Raw genomic sequence first — 18120 nt, forward strand, 5'->3', positions numbered from 1 at the left:
CAGTCAAGGAAATTAAAAAAAGAAAAAGAAAAACCCTTCAGAAAATAGTTAACAAAATAACTCTATTCCTGGGGGAACAGAGGTATGCGGTCCCTCTGAAATGTCTGTTCTAATTCAATAGTGGTTTAGGTTCTTTTCTTAAATAATCAGTGCATGGGTACAATCTGTTTCTTTTTCCCTTGATGCTATCATGGATATTGTATGAATGCCTACAGACACTGGGCACTGAACTAGTAGACAAAAACAGCACCTCTTTTCAAGCAAAGTGGAAGCGTAGTAGTTTGAAGCTCAGGACCTGGGTTTGAATCCTGGCTTCACTACTTACCAGTTCTTTTATCTAATTCCCCCATGCCTCATCTTCTTTACCTTCGAAGTGCAGAAAACACTAGTACCCAGTTCACTGGGATGTTATGAGATTTGGAAATATATGCAAAATCACTGAACAGTGACTGGGACATACATAGTAAGAGCTCAATAAACCGGAACTAGTATTGTTTTACTGCACTTCCTGTGCAAGACCCCTCTCAACAAAATGAATGACAAAGCTTTCATCTTTTGAGAATGAGCTTTATTTTCATAATAGCCAAAATGTATCCAGGCTTAAGTCTCTTATAAAAGGAGACCACTCAAACTGAATAATAGGGCTTCCCTGGTGGCACAGTGGTGAAGAATCCGCCTGCCAATGCAGGGGACACGGGTTCGAGCCCTGGTCCGGGAAGATCCCACAGGCCGCGGAGCAACTAAGCCCCTGCGCCACAACTACTGAAGCCCGCGCACCTAGAGCCCGTGCTCGGCAACAAGACCGCAATGAGAAGCCGGCACACCGGAACAAAGAGTAGCCCCGGCTCGCCGCAACTAGAGAAAGCCCGCGTGCAGCAACGAAGACCCAACGCAGCCAAAAACAAATAAATAAATAAATTTATTTTAAAAAACCTGAATAATAGTTTCCAAGTTAAAAGTTGGACTTCACTAAAGTAATGAAACTTTTTCATGTGTGGCTCACGAATATACTCTAAAAACAATTCCGAAACAGACTTCTAAAAAGGCAGCGGCTGTGTCACTAAAACGTGTGTCATCATCCAAGTTTCAAGTTTAAGACTCATTTCAAGATATAAATTCTGGGGTTTTTTAATCTAAAAAATCATAGCAATTTATATATCTCAATACTAGACATATCAAGAAGGAGAAGAATCAGTGGCACTATTGGCTTTTTTTGTTTTTTAAGGACCCTGAAAGTTGCATGTAGATTGGCAAACTTTTGGTTCTAAGAACACATGACCCTCTTTCCCTTAGAGGTCACAGACTGTGGAGTAATCTTCATATTTTTAAATTCAGTAAACAACTATTTCCTAGAGTCTAATTATTTTCATTACATCTTTGAATTTTTATACTATTTTCAATATAATTTTGGGTTCCTAATGAAGACCAGTCTGAGGGGAAGGAGCCATTTTTTTAAGTCCTCTGCTAAATACAGTCCAGAGTATCATCTGACGCCTCATTCCAGGGTCTGGTAGTTCCTTGCACAGTCCCACTTGTAGCCAACGCAACCGCCCACACTGCACGTAAGCCCCTTTCTCCGTGATCTTTCCCCAGAGCTAATGGGAAGCATTAGAACACCCTCACTCCAGTGCTGGTTTCACTGAGTAATTCTCGGACCTTAGCACGTCAAGAGTCCCTGGAGAGCTTGTTTAACTGCAAATTCCTGGGGCCTCTGCAGATCTTGCAAGGGGTACTTGCTTGGGTGGGCCTGGGAATCTGCATCTTAGACGAACGATCCAGGAGATTCTGAGGCAGTACGTCCCACAGTCTACTCTTACAGAAACACCAGAAAAGAGGCAAAGGCACCTGGAATCCAACTGACTTGGCTTGAATCACATCTCCACCACCAACACGCTCTGGGAATCTGCTCAAGTTGGTTAACCTCACTGAAACCCACTCGCCTCATAGGGTTGCTAGGAAGGGAAAATGAGATGATGCATTTAGTTAGTTAAGCACCCAGCAGAGCACTGGCACAGAGTAAGTGCCCCATAAACAGCACCTGTAAAACCATTACTTCATAAACTTCCAGACTGTGGTTAAATCACCTGTTTAGTTTTCTCTTTTTGGATTTGTAACAATTTAGACATATTTATGGCCCTGCTTTGAATTTTTTCCATTTTCACTCCTTTTGTAAGAACTGAGTGCTGTGGTCTGTGTCTGAGCAGGGCTCAGATACCTCATTATAACCCTATGTGTGTGTCTAATTATTCTCTAAATGGGCACACCTCACTGCACCCTTTAATCTCAGCATCTCATTAGAGTGCTCCATTTGCCACCTTGTTATTTCCCATCCCTTCACCAAGGTCCCCTTTTTTTTTCTGCTCCTCCTTTCAGTCCTCATATCTTCTTACACCCATTTCTTTATTCACAGTATTAAATTCTTCCTTTTATGCTTGTCATTATTCCCTCCTTTCTGCACAGCTCATTACATCCCTCCATCTGTGAACCTCATTATGCCATTCCATTTTTATCTCATTACACCCTCATCATGCACATATTATTAGCTCCCCCATTCATACACAGCACTGCATTCTTTCTCTCCGCTTCTTATCACAACCTGCCCTTTCCACCCTCCCTATTTAATGCTTCCATTTATAAATCATATTACGTCCCCCACAAATGCCTTTATCATTACATCCAACCATTTATGCATCTCATTACCCCACTGCCCAGGCACATTTCTATGTACATTTCTATTTGCTCATCTCATTATGGCCCCATCAGACATGCACACGTCATTATCACCCTTTCAAATGTTCACACTGCATTACATCCTTCTATGTTTGCATCTCAGTATACCCAGTATTCGTAGGTTTGACAACAAACTAATGAAAACGGACAGATAAATATGTTACTTGCCTTTAGAAAATGAAATATGTTTCTCAGGCGCCTGATATCAGTGTTTCTTAAACAAGTCATTCATTTCAGAAAGATTTACATATATTTATCTAGCTGATACAAAAAACACTGTATATTTTATACGCATAAAAAGGAGCGTCTTATCTTACTTTGTTCATATCATCATAATTATCACTACTTTGTATTACTTCTCTACAGTTTACAAAGTAGCATAGTTATCCGTGAATTGATTTGTGGCCACAGCTGTCTGAAGGAGGCAGTTTAGGGATCACAGTCATCGTGCAGATTGAGAAGTACATTGAAAGCACTGAGAAATTAAGATATTTCCCAAGAACTGCTAGTGAATGACAGTAGCAGGGCTCAAACTCAGATCTTCTGGCTCCCAAACCTACATTCTTTATACCATCCCACTGTGCAGAGAAGAACCTTATTTCTAAGTATCACTTGTGTCATCTAACCCATTCTGTAACACTTCCCTACCATAGACTGGGTGCCAGCGTTCTTTAGGTTTGGTTTGTTTTCTAAAACAAAACAGTAGAACGTATTTCAAACACTTTGCATTTCATGTATTTGTCTCTGAGTTTGAAGAGCTAGATTAAAAGAAGCTTTCATATGGAGCCACCCAACAAGAATAAATGCAAAAATCAGGAGAAATAAATGGTCCTTTAACGACCGTCACCACTGAGGCCAGCCTCACACAGGCAAAATGAGGAGATCCCTCTACAAGGGATTTGAAAGGCACCAAGGAATCCTCCCCACATGTAGAACCTTTCTTCCTTACAGATTCTAAGCCCTGCCAGTCTCTTTGCTTCACTGAACTGTGTTCTCTGCCTCACTTTTATTTTTTTTTAATTATGAAATAACTGACAAATTCAGGAAAGTGCAGGAAGATGATATCCATTCCCACCACAAGATAGAAGAGGTGTTTACATTTCTTCCATATTTACCTCAAATATTTTCCTTTACAAAAAGAAAGAAACTGTTGCAAATACTCTCCTGAGGTCGGTGTGTGTTATTTCCGTGAATGTTTTGTACCATTGTTTTAAAATTTTACATATGTGTTACCGTATTGCATACATCTTTTGTAATATGCTTTCTGTGTTTTAAAAATATGTCAGTTCATACATGTAGATCTAGCTCATTCATTTTACTATCTGTGGAATTTTCCATTGGGTGAATAGACCAGAGTTTGCTTTATCCCTTTCTCTACTGAGGGGTAGTTCATCTTATCACATCTGCCTTGATCTCTACTGCTTCACCAATGCTTAGCACTGTGCTCTGTTGAAAGACTAAATGGAGACATTTGAAATTCCCATATCATGGGAAACAATGCCTTCTCCTTAAGTCCATGATAAGAGTCAGTTTTATCCCCTTGATCACTACTCCAAGTAGTAAACAAGTCGACAAAATGATCATTCTTAAAATAAAACTAGACCCTGGCCAAATGTTGTTATGCACTAGTGTATTAAAATAATTGCACCCAAAAAGGGTGGTCTGATGCCCAGAACCTGGAATGCTTCTGATGACAGCAAAAGGCAATAAAGGTAGAGAAAAATACAATGTTTTCTACAGAAGTGTGGTTGATTTTCCCCATGGTTTAAGAAGCAGTGGTTTTAGAAGTCACTGGAGACTGTTGCCAGCCCCTGATGCAGTCAAACCACGATGACTGTGGTCACCAAAAGCATGGCCTATTTCAGGCATTAGAAAGGGTTGTTAGATGGAAATTCCTCGAGAAACTTCAGAGTCTAGAAAGGCCCTTTATTGTGATGTGGAAAAGGAATTCTTCATGCTGTGCTGGTGGGAATGTAAATTGGACAGCCATCCTGAAAAGCAATTTATCAGAACCTAGAGAAGTTAAAGATATGCATAATGTTAAATTTTTTAATGTGTCATGCAAACAAGGTTTCTGGAGCAGAGCAGATTATTATTATTTACAGCAGATAACCTCACCGCTTCCCTTTGCCTCAGTTGTTTACCCTCAGGCAACACGATGAGAACCACATGTCATCCTATACATACCAAGGTCTGTATTATAGGTAAGGAACCCTGAAAATATGAATCTGGATATTTACATAGGGGAAGGACAATGCCCCCACTCATCTGAAAGAAGGGGAGAAAAATCTTTGCTCCTTGGGAAGGATGCTGAGTTCTTACTCTTACCTTTTGGGATGCAGATAAATCCCTCCATGGAGAGGATAAGACTAGTGTCTCCAGCTTGATAACCCAGGGATGTCTCCAAATCCTGGGTCTCATCCCCACCTTGAAATGTGAACACATACTTCTGGGAAGATAAATCTCTCTAGATGGTCTCTCACTTTCTGATTAGTTATGAATTAACTTCTAAAGCTTTTTCTTTTAGCCCAGGTCCCAAGTTTCAGTAAAATTTGCTCAGAAAGCCCAAACTGTGCACAACCATAAAAATATTTTCTCTATATTCTTATACATACCCTATGATCCAGCAATTTCACTCCTGAATGATTATCCCAGAAAAATTCTTGCTCATGTCCACAAGGGGACATGTATGATGAGAATATTCATTGTTGCATGGTCCATCTAGGTGCAAAGGTGGAGGCACCCTTGATGACCACACTTAGGAGAATGGTTAGATAAAATGTGGTGGGTGGTGAAAATGCACTAGTAAATCACATTGCAGCAGTAGAGGCAACAAACTAAATACACATACAAAACCATGTAGAGATCTTGAGTGAAACAAGCGAGAAATAGAATGTGGTCTATGATATAACATATTTGTGAAAATGACAAATACCCTAAACATTGCTACATATTTTTCAGGAATACATATCTGTTCAAAGACATATCAAACCCCAAAGAGTGAGAACTTATATAAAGGGGAGATGGGAGGAGAGTCTGAGAATGAGAGCAGTATCAGGGATAAAGGAAGAAAATTAAGACTGCAAGAGAAGGACCTCACCCCCAACAAAATAACCTACAGGGCTGAGGAGTATGATTATCTCACTAACGGATTCCAAATGAAGAAAAAGAAAGCCTCTCCAATGAGCTTTTTCCACATCAGCACCCTCTATGGTCTAGTACACATGGTAATACATAGTAGTACTAGATGCTCAATACATAGTTGTTAAATGCAGGTGGCAACCACTGATTAGAAAAAAAAAACATCACTGCAATTCTTTGTTTTCCAATATGAAAGGAGATCCCATGGGAATGCAGGCTTTCATTGCCAGCAGTTCTGGTGATTACGTTTACTGCTGACACCCTGTAGAAATGCCAACGTTTTCATGACATTTGAACATTGGTAGTCTTTAGCCCTTGCTTCCACTCTGATAAAAAATACTTTACTGGTTTTAATGGGCTAAAATTTAAAAGAAATTGATACAGCAGAAACTAACACAACATTGTAAATCAACTATACTCCAAGAAAAATTAATTAAAAAAAATAAAATTAAATTAACCACTGGGGGAAAAAAATAAAACAAATTGGATCCTTAAAGAAATTAATTATGGGTTTATCAAACATTTATGAAGCTTCACCCAATTTGCCACCTTTATTTTGACTCAATGCATATGCTTATATTAACTTTTCCATAAACTACTTTATTTAAACTCTTGTCATGCTTACTGCCAACATTCTGTAATCAAAAAAATCACTTTTTTTTGGTCCTTAGGTGAGTGTGAAAATTTGGCTTTTTGAATCAAATCAAATATTCTATCATATTTATTGGTTCTTGAATGAAAGAATTCTTCAAAACATCTCTCTGAAATAAATCAAACATGGGTGCTTTCTTCCAGCCACTTGGAGCCAGAACTATAGAATTGTCGTGACTTGCCAGGAAGCAATTCAGTTCTTCTCAACACACTGGGATTCGAAAGATAGGAAGAAGGTCAAGTCTATTTCATGATCTATAGTGATAGTAAAAAGCTTGCCACTTTGACCTCAAATACTCATGTGTACTTAGAGTTCTTTTCCTAATCTGGGATGGAAAAAGGAGAGACGATGGAATGTAGCACATGTGCGACATCCATGTTGAATACTGGAGCACACTGTGAGTTCTTCCAGGTCAGCACCCTTGCCACCTCTGCTCAGAATCTGTCTCCCAGCTGTTGCCCACCTCCCTCCTCACACATCCCAGCCTCCTGCCAAGTTTCAGATAAGTCCCAACAAGTTCAGTATTCATGCCTCAACTCTTCCTTCTGTATTGCAAAATTTGGAATAAAAACATCTCTGATTATCAAGAGTGGAATTTTTGCTCTTGCAACCAGATTATGTATTTTGTCGTATGAAACCAAACTATTGTGGAAAAGTATGAACATATGCACATGAGGGTTGACAAATTCCTCAAATACCAATTAATGGAGACAGATCAGCCATCCCCACATCTGTTCCCAAGGGTGTAGAATTAATTTCCCAGTCAGTGCATGCCAGAATAACTTGGGGAGCTTGTTTAGAAATGAAGATTACCAGGCCCAAACACGGACTTATTGGGTTAGGCTTCCAGAGGCAGACCTGTATATGATGTTTGTAACAAATTTCCCCAGGATTCCTGTTGCCAGTACCTCCTGAGAACTGGAGATCTGGAAAAGCTGAGGGTCTTGAAAACAAGCAGTCACATGCTATACTGATGGATTCAGGCAAACATTCTTCTTCAATTACTACATTTTATTCTAAAAACTTGTTTTATAAAGTTAAATAAAATGAATTCCTGTAATATACATAGAGACACAGGTATTTTTTTAAAGTAAATATGTTCTAAAAGAGTTTAATAGTCATAACTGAATAGACATGAAAATTGAAAACCTAAATGCCACTGCTGATATAAATGTGGCTCAATTAGCAAAAATTTAGAAAAATTCGTTGAACAGCTCCTATGGGCAGAGTGCTATGCTAATTAATTTCAGAAGCTACAAAATAATATAGAAATATAATAATATAGAAATAAGCTACAAAATAATGTAGAAATTGTTAAGGAGCTTTAATCCAGTTGAGAGCCAAAAAAGTCACATCAGAAGAAGGTTAATAATAACCACAGCCAAACACAAATAAAGGTGTGTTCTAGTTTCCTTCTGTGAGAAGTACTGTGGACCCAGTGAATTGCCTTCTCATGTCCTTGGAATACAGGACTGTGTCTCCTTCATCTATTTGTCTTTGGTTCCTGACACCAGGTGCTCTTAATTCTAAGTGATATGAATTGAACTCAACAGTGATATTTCTCAGAAATTGAAATAAATTTTTAAAATTAGAGCATAAATATTCTTTAGTGTCTCTTTTCCTAGTTTATTCATTCAACATACAGTGTTTCTAACAAGACAGTATGCCTACACAATGTAGGACAACATAAGGAACATTAAAGATGAACAATATAGAGAAGAATCATTAATTTTCTTCCCTCAAGTTTATTTCACACCCTGAACTCCATACAGTTAGAACATGTGCATTAGAAATAACCATAAAGACGTAAAGTGTTACTATTATGTGAAAATATTGAAGATTGTTTAAAAAATAACTCTTGTTTACATTTCTTAAAACATGCTTGAAGTATGTGCCGAGAGTTGATCCTATTAACCATAGGCACATAGAGCGTGTGAGGCAATCCTACGTTTCGTATCTGTGCAAAAATAGAGTTAGAAAAAAAAAAAAAAATAGAACAGAATTTAAATGTGCCAGAACCCAAAGTTCTTCCAGATGTATCCTTTCAGTGATTTCTGGAAAACTGTTTCGCAATACCCTCTCACAGTACATAGACCATGTTATAAGATCCACTTTGCACTTTTACAGAATCGATAGCATTGACTCATGCTGTCATTGTCATCAAAACAATGTTGTAAATATCCTCTCGTCTTTCCAAGCTGCCTGGAATAGTTTTCCCTTAGGAGGCTTTGCAAGAGACTTTTTATATAGTTTTCCAAATTCCTACTCCCATTAATGACTTTTTTTCTAAAACTGGACAAACATTTACTTAATCAGCTGTTTTAAAAATATCATTTTCCCCCTCCAAGGGCTTTTACCCCTTTTGAATTAGATGGTGTTTATCAGGAAAATCCTTCTTAGTGCATGCTTACTATGATTATGTATCTTTTTTCTTTAAGTCAACAGAAATAATACGAACTTCAATATTCTTTGGGTTTTATTGAGGCCTGATTTGGTGTGTACTTGAAAGAATGTGACCCCTCTAAGTAGAAGCATCATTTTCATTGAAAATTGGCCAGCAGTGTCACCTTCTCTTCTCCTTCAGAGCGCAATCTCAGTATTGATGCCTAAAACTGCATAACAAATCACTGCAAACCTAGCAGCTTAAAACAACATGTATTTGTTATCTCACAGTTTCCTTGAGTCAGGAATTTGCTTGCAACGAAGCCGGGTTCTCTGCTCAGGGTCTCACAAGGCTGCAGTCAAGGTCTTGGCTGAGCTGTATTCTCATTTGGAGGTTCGAATGGAAAGGGTCAGCTTTCAAACTTGCTCAGGGTGCTGGCAGAAATTTGGCAGGGTGGAGGGGTTGTTGTAGGACTGAAGGGCTGGATCTCTTACTGGCTGAAGGCTGCCTCTAGGTCCTAGAGGCCACCCACAGTTCCCAGCCATGTGGCCCTCTCCATAGGCAGTTCACAATGTGGCAGCTTGCTTCTTCAAGGCCAGCAGGAGAGTTTCCCTATGCATCTGCTGGCAAGATGGGTTTTGTGTGTGTGTGTGTGTGTGTGTTGGGGGTGGAGGGAGGAGATACATAATAATACAATAACAAGATTAATATCCTATCACCTTTGCCATATTCTTGGTTAAAAGCAAGTCACAGGTCCCTCCCACACTTAAGAGAAAGGGATTATACAAAAGGATGAACACCAGGAGATGGGAATTATTAAAAGGTCACCCTAGGGTCTGTCCACCACAATGCCATTGAACGGAAATACTCAATGAGTGACCCTACTTAGATCTAAATGATTTTGATTACTCTTCTGGAGTCTAGTTGTCTTAAAGGAAGTTTGTAATTCTCTAACCAAATCAATTTTAGTTCTCTTGCCTTTAAAAAAAAAAAAAAAAACAGCAATTCCTGGGCAAGGCCTAGAGAAGCTACAGGACCCAGGAGGGTAAAGAAGATGAGTAGGAGAGAGAAATAATGACCTCAAGCACATTGAAGAAGTCAAAATTCCAAAAATTTAAGTATCACGAGTTGATGGTTTGTGTTTGCTTGTTTTGTGATTTATTTTGCTTTGATTTTCCACCAGTGTTTGGAACTACCTGTGTCTCATTTGTCTCTCTATTCAAAGTTGACTGTTACTGCCAACTTCAACAGTTCATAGAATTACCATCTACTTCCTCACTCAGTCCCCTTTGCACGACACCTAAATCCTCTGAAGAAGTAAGTCTGCTTTTGACTTGAGAACTTGAACACTGGAATCTCGCTTGCCATCTGTCTTAAACTTTTAAAGTAACTTTTTGCCAAGACAAATGTGGATTATAAGCAACAACCTGGGACATTTCTGGTCTCAGAACAGAAAAAATAAAGGAACCCTTAAGTATTATTTTAAGTACTTTGTTTGCTAGCAGTGTTTGTGGTGAATGATAAATTGATCCTTAATTGTGTGGGAAATAGAGAAGTGATCTGCATGCCAATGGCCAAGTATAGACTTCAGAGACTTAGCAGTTTTGAAACTGATATTTATGAACATCTGCTTTTTCCCCATAAATTTTAATATGGATTTCATCCTTTGAAACCTACAAAACTCCCAGGTGCTTCTTCAGTCTTTATCTTGGAAACATGCTTTTTTAAAAAAATCTCCTTTTTTTTCATTGAACACATTCAAAATCACTTTTGCTAAAACAACATTTCTTTATAAACAGTGCCTATTGGAATGCCTAAAAGATGGCATTAAATGTTAGCAGCTCAAAAAACTGTATTCAGCATTTTGAGCCTCCAAAATGTCCAATCCCAGAACACAAGCCGTAACAGTCTTAATAAAGGATGCTGAAAAGTATTCATTTCTAGTCCCAGTTTATGCCTTTCTTTATCCCACAGATATTTATTTAATGCTTGCTTATTTTTAGTGCTGACATTAGAGCAGCCAATAAAACAAAGTCCCTGCCTTCATTGGGTTTTTGTTCCAGTGAGTGTAAATGTTCCTGAAAAAGAATTCACTTTAAATTTTCATAATACTGTTCGTATAGTTCATTGCAAACCAATGATATTCATCCATTCTTGATGTTGGACTAGATTCTGGGGATATAACTTGTGAACGTAGTAGATATGTTTCTGCTCTCAAGGAGCTTAGAGTTTAGCATACTTCTCACCTGTGTCAAGAAAGGCAGACCCAGGGAACTTTGGGGTAGGATCTGGGTAGCCACTGATCATTCTCTATTTTAGATCCACTGTAAGCAGGGCTAACAATGCCTCCATCCCTTGGCTCTTGGGCATACTAAGAGCTGTTACTCTGGGTAGAAGATGAGTGTGTGGACCAGAGGAAAGGAAATAAAATCACAGCTCAATAGACGACAAACAGATAAATCAGCTGGGCACGTGCAAGGCTAGAAAAGACATTAAATCCCTGCTAGGAAAGCAACTTTTTAAGAGTGCAATTCTGGCCACCCTGTAGCAGAGGCTATAAGTCATTTACATAATAGGAAAGCCTCAGGAGGATAGTAGAGCTATTTAATTTGGTTAAGCTAATAGTTTTCCATCCATTTACAGTGTAATGGAACCTCCCTCCTCTGCCTCTTAAACAGGAACACATTGGCAGGTTGCCACAGGGCACATAAAACAGGGGCGGTCTTCTTGGTGTGTCAATTCTACTCAACCATTTAGAGGGGAAAAGTTAATTAATTTACTGATAAGTAATTTAAGGCATTATTTTCCATTAAAACCAGTGCAGCCATATAATGGACTAGCGTGCAAAATTTGCATCCACTCTTAAGATAAGCATGAAACTAAAACAGGGCTGGCGCCAAGGGCTGAGGGATTAAACCCTCTCACACATTTTCTATCAGCCCCCTGTGAAGCCAACCTAATAACAATAATTTTTTGGTATGGATAATTGATTCTCAATGTTACGTAGAGTGTAAATAAAAGACAAGTCCCCCAGAAGCATTCCTTTCAACCACACAGCCACTTGGATACCCCAACTTTTTAGAAATTCTGGAGCTGCTGTTATATGTAAGAAAATTCTGGGCCACTTCACTTCCCCACAACCTGACACCCAGCCCTGGGGCCCATGCTCGCTGCCTTCTGCATTTAAGAGCGCTCCCCAGGAAGAGTTTGAGCTGGCTGCTGTGTTCCAAAATGGGCCAAGAGAGGTTTGCTCAATGCCCCCTCCTTGTCCTTAGCAGTGAATTTGAGCCCTGGGCGTCCTGCTTCCATATCCCATTTTCCCCCTCTCAGAATGCTATGCGGCAGGCGGACCCACTTATGTTCTTTGTGCTTTGTGTTCCTGAAACAGGATCTGGACCAGGTACAGCTCCATCTGGAAGAAGTGAGGTTCTTTGACGTGTTTGGCTTCAGCGAAGCAGCAGGAGCATGGCAATGCTTCATGTGCAACAACCCTGAGAAAGCAACTGGTAAGAGCCTCCTTCCCCTGGCTGCTAAGAATCACTTGTGCCCCTGGGATTTACAGGGATGCATGATCCCCACCGTTCTGGTTGGCTTTCTTATTGCATAAACATCCTAAGTTGGCATAATGCACAGAGGTGTGCCTGACTGCCTCTGCTTCATGCTGAGAAAGGTATCTCACCAAAGTGGGAGTGAGAAAAAGGGAGGATGTTGAAAGGGAGAGAAACATAAACGAGAAATGAGCAAGAGAAACAATGCCTACAATTATATGGCTATCAAGAAAGTGGTACTGGCCATTTTGCCCTGAAAACATTCTTCATTTCAACCCCGATGACCCTGAGGGTTAGAGAAAAACAGGCATCCTGTCAAGAACCCCAAAGAAATGAGACCACACTAAATGAGTGAGTGGTGCACAGACCTCCTCATCTCATAGTCCTCCCTTACATCTTTGCTTGATGATTGAACTGGGTGAAAAGTGAGACATTTAAAGAGTAGGGAATTATTTGAGAAATCGCTTCATAGCTGGTTATTTACCCTTCCCTTCCTTTCTGCTGCCCAAGGAACTTGGTCTACTGACCTTGCCTAAAAAATAATCATTGTTAGTGAATCTGAGCCAAGCTCTATGTTAAACATGTCAGTATCTCATTAACCTTCACAATAATCTCATAAGGCTAGTACTAATATTATATCCATTTTACTGATGGGGCAACTGAGGCACAGAGGGATTTGGGAACTGCCTGAGGTCACACAGGTAATAAGTTAACAGCGTCTGGATTTGAACTCAATCTGACTCCAGAGCCCACGCTCTTAACCAATTCTCCATGCTGCCTCCCAGTTACGCTTGCCCCAGTCTGACCAGTGGAAATAGGTCGATAAAAAGTCTGATCTTCACAAAGTTATGCTGTCCTTGGGAACAGAATATTTTATCACCAATGTGCCCTCTTAGAAGGCATAGAGTTCTCAACACTGACACTGCTCAGGAACTGCAGTTTAGATCAAGAGAACGGTATTAAAACACTGTTGAACACAAACCACTTTGTAGATGAACCATCCTCTAGAGAGCCATTGATTATACCACCTGTACCCATTCCTTGAATTGGGGGATTTTGTGCATCTCAAAGATCATCCATTGTGGCAAGTCTATCCTCTTGCTCAGCCAAGAAGTTGAGACTGAATCGGAAAAAAAATGTGTTTATTTGGCCAGATGGAAATGTGAGGGGCTCTCGGAGAGGCACCAACTAAAATGTATTACCCCACGGAGATGGTATGGGTGGAAGAAGCTGGCATTAAGGATAGCAGCCTTCGTGAGGCACAGATTGCTGGCTGATTACAGATCAAGTTTGAGTTGATGCCAGAATGAACGCCCCAATTTTTAAAAAGTTAATTTGAGCAAAGAAGGAATTGAGGAACTGAATGTCTCCATTATGAAACTTTCTAATTAGACCTTATTTCACCTGTGAAAAAGACAAAGCATAAAAGAAACCTTATTTGAGATCATGGTGAAGTAAGGTGCTTATCTGAGGTGGCTCTGAGGGGCCCTTAAGAACTTCATTCCAAGTAAGCTGAGTCCTTACCTTAGCTCAATAAACATTGAATCGTATCTCGCCAAGGGAGGCTCAGGAAAGGGCCTGCAAGTTAAAAGCACAAAGTGTTCCTTTAATATATGTTTTCTCAAATTCACCGCCATGCACTTGAAAAGAACATTTTGCACATTCACTCGTTCTTATTTGTGTTTCTCACAGTTAAATATAGACTGAGAACATATAGCAATAAAAATTCAAACAAGGCCAAATATTTTATAGCAGAACATATTGAATCAAAATGTTTGGCGCCAAAAACTTAGTGTGCTTAGATTTCTTTGCTCATTTCCTTTTGCTCCGTGAAAGAGGATTTGAGTCTGAAAGAAATCCTATTTTAAATTATTATTTTCACCAAAAACTCTTGACTCCCTGAAAAGTTTATATAGGTTGTTGATCTAATTTTCCTATTTTTGTATAGCATATAAATTATATATTTAAGTGAAAGGTCTAACATAATACTGCTGACACATATATCATTCCTAGGGATGATATTTGCATTCATGTTATGCTTAAATTGTAAGTTTAAAGGTGATCAAGACATAGGAATAAATATTTTGTTATTTGGTTATGCACAGCTAGCATAGTACTTGCGTCCCATTTTTCATTTATGAAATGCACGTTTGTTGTGTTGGTTGAATGTCTTCTCCAGGCTGAGCCTTGGGATAAAATATGAATAAGGTACAATATCTCTGCTCTGAAAGGATTCATAATCCAGTTAAGGCCAGAAGACATATATGGAAAAATCTAGCATACTTCCTTGTATATTTTTAGCATGCAATAAATACCTGTTGAGTGAGTCAATGAATGAATAATACTTAGAAATGGAAAAGTCAAATACATCTTGAATATTAAAATGTTTCAAAATTGTGATTATGTGTTAATAATATCAAGTACATCACTATACCATACCCATTGCATTCTGAGTCTGGTAAATGGGGGTTGGTGCTTCTTTCCTCTTTGAGAGAAGTCACCATATATACATCAGAGTCTGCTTCCCTGTCTTTGCTCCTGATGTACTGTGCCCAAGTCCTGTTACTGCTCTGGTTTGGTTAGCGCTCCTGCAAGGCCCAGATGCCCTGTCAGCCTCAGGGAGGAGGGGTCTAAAGAGATAGGATTGGTGTCTAGGACAAAAGGCTGAAGAAATTGCATTTGGGGTTTTTTTTTAAGGTATTGGCAAATAGTACGATGTTCTCAAATATTTGTTGTTCCAATATTTTCTAATGAGGCCATTAGAAAATTTCAATTAGACATCAGGAAAGTCATCCTGAAATATAAATCCTTCTTAATAATGTGTAAACTGAACTGTGGGACTCCAGAAATCGACAGCAAATCAACTGGCTTCCATGGTCACTTTAAGGACATTCCCCTCCACGGGTAAAAGTCACATCACCCCACCAACTCCCAGTCATCTTCCCATCAACTCTACCATCAACACACGGAAATGCACAGAAGTTTACTATTTGGTATTCAGAAAAATGTATTTTTTTTCCAGTTGGGTGTGAAGTCAGAGGAAACTAAATGCTAGCATAGTGTAAAGGTCTTAAAATTATAATTGCTGGCATTTATCACACTAACTATGTGCTAAGTCTTACATGCATTTTTCTCACCATTATTGAGTCCATTTTACAGATCAAGAAACTGAAACACAGAGAGAGGTTAAGTACTTTTTCCAAGGTCACACAGCTACTAAGTGGTACAACTAGGATTTTAATCCAGGTTAATTCCTGAACCTGAAATTTCAATCTCTAGGGCAAATCCAACTTAAGCACATGGAATATTGAAAATTACAAGAACAATTATTTCATAATGTTATACGGTATTGGAAAGACCAAGGAGTGATCTGTTGATACCTCTCTGATGACTTAATCTACTCAAAGATGAGCAGGGGTTTTAGTATGATAATGTGTGGGAAATGATTACATGTAGGAAATGGTTACGTAGAAGCTATTTCCAAACCCTCCAATTGCTGATTCAGTTTCTGATAATCATTTTATAAAAGTACAGAGTAGAAGGTTAGAAAGTCACTGAAGTAACTCAAGAATCCTCAGAGACTTGCTTGTTGGCGAATCCCATTACCCCACATGAATGAGAGAATAGAGATTGAGCAAATAGATCAAACCGAACAGAATCTATTTCTGGAAAACCAAACAAATCCCTTTATCAGTCATCCTTGTGTCCTGGAACTGCTAGTGCATGTTAACAGTAAGAATTAATCAGCTGGACCGTCCTGGAACACATCTGGCTGTCTATTCAGTCACATTTTTTTTTTTAAAGGAAGAGGAGGAACTAAATCGTGACTTTCACTCTTGTTTCTTGAGACACATGGGATGCCTTTGTTCTTACACCCTACAGAAAACAACTCAGAGATGTCTTGGTTTTGGCACTTGTGTCTCCCTCTGTAGATCTGAGCACGCGCCAGTGTGATCACTCTCTTAGTCACTGGATACTTAGATATTGAATGTGATTGTCTGTAGGAGGTGCCCTTAGGTTATCAAAGAGAATGAAAGACATTTTTTCAGATAGACTTCAACCATCTATCATGATTCCTCTTTAGAACTTGATTTCAAACATTTGTGCTATAAGAACATGCTGTCTATTATATCACATGGGCAAATAGAGATGGTTTCAAAATGCTATCAGGATAAGAAAGACCTCTGTCAGGAGATTTTCTTCAGACACTAGAAACTGGTAACAGCAGTGTGGCTCTCCTTTGCTGGACACCTTCAGCGTGGGCTAGATGGCTTTCCACTCCAGACACCAACATGCAAATGGGCTAGGGACTTCCCTGGTGGTCCAGTGGTTAAGACTCCGTGCTTCCACTGCAGGGGGCACGGGTTCGATCACTGGTCAGGGAACTGGGATCCTGCATGCCGCGCGGCGGAAAAAAAAAAAAAAGAAAATGGGCTAAATGACCTCTGAGGACCGAACTTGTAAGACATAAATAGCCTGTGGGTCCATTAATATGAAACTTTTCCATTTAATTTTAGTGCCAACTTTCACAGAACTTTAAGGGTGACAAAAGAAAACCCACTTTGGATTTATGCAGTGACTGGGTTTGTCTTATGATGCCTTCCCTCCTACCACAGTGTGTGAGCGTGTTGTCTTCCATGTTAAATGTGCTTGGAGTGCCAAAAACAGGGCAGTGGTTGGGCAGGATAACTTCACATTTTCACACATATATACTGTTAATGACTCGGTTCATAAAATTGAACTTCAGACTGTTGTTCAAAGATACTTTGAATTAGTTAATGACAAAATAAATACGTGCTTATCAACTCAGATAAGTTATTATCCTTATCCTGAAATCTTTTTCCCTTTCCCCTCTTCCCATCTCCCTGTTCTATGCCTCTCTGTTAAACCTTCCCACACTCACATTATCTCTCTGTCTCTGTCTCTCTCTCTCTCTCACAGACACACACAAACATACACACACACACACACGTACATACACACTGGCATACATGGACACACCACCCCAACAGAATAAACTGTCTCCTCTCTGTCCTTTCCGTTCTCTGCCCACACCTTCTGTAGTGTACACAGCACATTGCCATCAATCTCCCCCACTAGACAGTAAACCAGAAGTGGAAAAACCATCCATTATTCTTCTTTGTATGCCCTACCCAGTACCTGGCACATGGTAGCGTTTAACAAGTATTTGGCATATAGATGGATGATGGAGTAATTCATGGATCGTGTAAAGTGATAGGATGATGATGGAAGAAATAGGATTTGTTTTGAAATGCAACTTTAAAATCTAATTCTTTCTCAAAATAAAAAAAAATAACTTACTAAACTGAAACCTTGAAATAGCAACTTTTGCAAAGAAGCTTTTATAAGAAGAAAATGTTGCTATGTACAAAGTTTCAACACTATATGGATACCCAATTTTAATATTTTACTAAAAGGTTTCAATACACACATACACACAGAGTTCATAGTAAGCTTGCTAATAACCTGTGAGCCTCTATGAGAAATAAGCTAAAATCAGTAGCCTAATACCCTTCAGGGGTTAATTTCCATTTTTCAACCAGCGTCACTATCCTAATCCTTCTGCCTTTCCATATTGGGTCAACAACAATCTTATCTTGATAGGCTGAAAGTTTACTTGCAGCAAAGCGTGAATCACTCTGTGG

General features: G+C 39.3%; 1 protein-coding gene across 5 annotated transcripts in view; it reads left to right on the forward strand.

The window, feature by feature from the left end:
• VEPH1 (ventricular zone expressed PH domain containing 1) overlaps positions 1-18120 on the forward strand; it is a 222043-nt gene that overhangs the window by 186385 nt on the left and 17538 nt on the right. For all 5 annotated transcript variants that reach the window (XM_061194530.1, XM_061194533.1, XM_061194529.1 and 2 more), the window contains exon 12: positions 12295-12412. In XM_061194530.1, coding sequence (XP_061050513.1) covers positions 12295-12412 — 118 coding nt within the window. The remainder of the gene's footprint in view (positions 1-12294; positions 12413-18120) is intronic.

Source organism: Eubalaena glacialis, chromosome 6, assembly GCF_028564815.1.
Source record: "Eubalaena glacialis isolate mEubGla1 chromosome 6, mEubGla1.1.hap2.+ XY, whole genome shotgun sequence".
Classification (NCBI taxonomy): Eukaryota; Metazoa; Chordata; class Mammalia; order Artiodactyla; family Balaenidae; genus Eubalaena; species Eubalaena glacialis.